We start from the raw sequence: 3,302 nt of genomic DNA on the forward strand, positions 1-3,302 counted from the left end.
TAAATTATAGGCTTCTGATAAATTTTGTTAAAATTATACAATGTATTTTTCTAATTCTTAAATTTAAGAAAACAGTTATTGAAGATATGAAAAATAAATCATATTGATTTCTTTTATGTATCAATGTAATTACAAAAAAAGTCTCGTTTCTATTTTGAATGATAGTTTCTGTATAATTTTAAACGAAAGGGCATGTCTGTTTAAAGTGTAGTTTCAAAACACACACACACACACACACACACACACACACACACACACACAATATTTTTTTTGAAAGTCTATGTTGGTACTGAAAAAAATTATGTAATTTTAATAAAAATGAAGAAAAACCTGTATTGAGTTTGAAAATAGAAGAAAAATCTATTTAAGTTTGGAAAAAATTAGAAAATATAAATAACTTATTTTTTATGACTGCATGATGCCAAAAAAAAGTTTAGATGAGAAATATTAACCAAGTTTACAAACTATTTAATATCTTGGGTTTTTAAGCGGAGTTAACTTAATATTAAATTGAAGTACTGAAGTCATTAATCTCTCTCTCTATCTCACCCAACCACACTTGCATCCACACAAAAGCACAACCACAAACTTGGACTATTATTTAACTATTCCATTACGTAATTTCCACACAATTAATTACATTATATATAGTAGATTACGACATTTTTAAGTCATCAAAAGATAATTATCAAAAATATTTTGAGTCAAACCATAAAACATAGAGGACTAATCAGTTGGGTTGATTAGCAAGCTTGTTTTTGTTGAGATGAAGTTTGGCCATTTGAGCAATGCTGGCTAGAGATTGAATTGCATTGGAAGCAATAGGGGCATTGGCCAAAGCATCTTCCTTAAGTTCATACTCAACTGTAGATTTGACAATGCTCGAATCTTCGCCTTTCTCTGTCACTTCAAACCGAACCCTAAACAGAGTAAACCCTAGCTCCAAATACCCTCCTTCGACTACTTCAGTTTCTTTGATCCTATTCTCATTGTCTATCTTCGTGAACTTCTCTTTGTAAAATGCTGGCCCTGGTGTACCTAATCAAATTCACCCCAAATTCAATACAATTAATATTAAGAACTAAAAACAGGAAAATTTAGGTAAATAATTTGCGACGAATGTAATAAAGATCTGTCTTTACCAAATATTTTCGTCGCATTTATTTTGCTCTTGGGACGAATTTTTGTACATCACAAATTTACGTCGTAAATTTAATTTTAATCATGGTTATATAGGTTCATCGACAATAAAATTCTTTTGACAATTATCTATAGAATATGAGGAAAAGCTAAATACTTACCAGGTGCAAATGTTAATTTGAGGATAGTTCCAACTCCTCCATCACCTTCAACAAGCTCTACCTTCTGAAACAAACTTGGCATCTCTTTCTGAACAAATTCTCCAATCCGAATCGTACCGAAGAGATCCCACGCCGTGCTTGCCGGCACGTCCAGCTCTAGCTCATGCTCAAATTTCCCAGACATATCTTTGATTTTCTGGATTGAATAGCTTCTTCTGATCCAAAAGATGAATGCTTCTTTTATGTTTCTTTGGGATGCTTCTGAATCTGATATAGTTTATATGTTTATAATGAAGGCCGAATAGCGACAAATCTTAGGCTCTAGAATTTTCAGTCACAATGCTTCTCTAAGATCCCAAAATATGCTTTACGTATGCCAGCTTTATTTGTGTTTTCCTTTTCTTGTCTCTATTATTATTACTCTTTTGTCTAGTAGTGTATAGATGTATATGAAATGGGAATAATAATAATAAAACAGAAAAAGGGAATAAACTTTGTGGATCAGTATCTAGCTCGGTGCAAGTAAACACATGATGAACTCATCAGGGCTTTATAGAAAATATTATTGGTTTTTTCTTAAATCTTTAATATTATATGAATTTTTTTACTTCCATATATAACTCGTAAGAGTTTTTCTGATCAGTGATATAAAACGTAAATTGTACGGACTTCAAAAGAAAATCTGTTAATATTATAAATTTATGTCTTCATCTCTATTTTTAAAAATGGAAAAAAATTCTAAATGAAGATAGAAATAAATTATATTACACAAATATATTTTCTATCTTGATAACAGTTTGTGTATGTAATTATCCAGCGAAAACATTTTCTTTGATGAATTTTTGGAAAAAGATGCTACTGAGGTGAAATATATTGTGTTAGCTGGGTTGTCATATAATTTAAATGTTAACTTTTGTACTTTTGATTATTACCCCCTCTCTCCCATTCCAATGTAAACTCTTTTTGAGTTATGAATGCATTTCTTTCTGTCATGTGCCAAAAATAGAGGGGATCAGCATGAAATATGCATCTGAACATACATCCTTTAAGCCTATTCCAAAAAAATTTCTTTCTTGATAGTACTTTTCATTTTAATGAAACACTAATATTTTTGTGAAAATTCTGACAAAATTTTCTCTATATGTAGGATCTCCCGAGACCTTTACAATACAATATACATCCAGCAATACAGAGCTCTGCTTCTCAACAATAGGTAGACAATATAATAAAAGAGAAGCAGGACCCTAACTATAGTCAATGTGAAGCACTCTAAATTGTATTCCTAAAATATACTACATAGATTTTAGAATTTACATGAAAAGAAAGATATTCTCATAATTAATATTTACATTAAAAGATGTTTCCAAAATAAATATCCACCCAACTCAACAAAAGCCCTACAGTGATTAGCAAGACATACAATATTAGCTATACTATATGTGACCCAATCAATTACTTTTTAGTAAATAACGTCTCAACCATAACATTTTGCAGAATCAAAATGAATAAACTATGACATTTACATAAATTAAAGAGAATACAATTTAATGTAAATAAATTTGTAAACTCAAAACAAAAGTTCTATAGAACTTCAATATCAAGAAACTTTAAATCTATAATGATAGAGCAACATTTAACATTTGATTTTGACAAGTTAAAATAGTTAAATAAATAAATAAGAATAGAATATTTACTAATTAAAAAGCATTAAGTATGAAATCACCAATTTATTAAAAATTCATATTTTTAGAGATTTCTCAAAATAATTCACAAATGTGGACAATGTATCCACGAAGGTGAATAACCAAGAATACACATTTTACGAGGGTAAGTAACCAAATATAATCAAAGTTATGAAACAAACGTGGACGCACAGTCCGCGAGGGTAATGCTAATCAAACGCAGCTTGAAACCACAAAAACAAATATAGGTACAAACCCATGAATAACAAACATGAAAATAAAGCTCATAAAAATCAAACTAGCTAGTCATTGACCATAG

The 3,302-nt window shown here is 29.7% G+C and overlaps 1 protein-coding gene across 1 annotated transcript; it reads right to left on the reverse strand.

Annotated features, from left to right (window-relative positions):
- Positions 1-572: 572 nt before the first annotated feature.
- Positions 573-1,605, reverse strand: LOC129312493 (norbelladine synthase-like). Its single transcript, XM_054955135.1, has 2 exons — positions 1,302-1,605; positions 573-1,038 (listed from the first exon to the last, which is right to left on the reverse strand). Exons 1-2 carry the CDS (start codon positions 1,483-1,485, stop codon positions 731-733), a joined length of 492 nt encoding a protein of 163 aa, XP_054811110.1. The 5' UTR covers positions 1,486-1,605; the 3' UTR covers positions 573-730.
- Positions 1,606-3,302: the final 1,697 nt, after the last annotated feature.

The sequence above is a fragment of the Prosopis cineraria genome, unplaced genomic scaffold (genome assembly GCF_029017545.1).
Source record: "Prosopis cineraria cultivar Desert tree isolate PC_DT_omini unplaced genomic scaffold, ASM2901754v1 PC6, whole genome shotgun sequence".
In the NCBI taxonomy this organism is placed as follows: Eukaryota; Viridiplantae; Streptophyta; class Magnoliopsida; order Fabales; family Fabaceae; genus Prosopis; species Prosopis cineraria.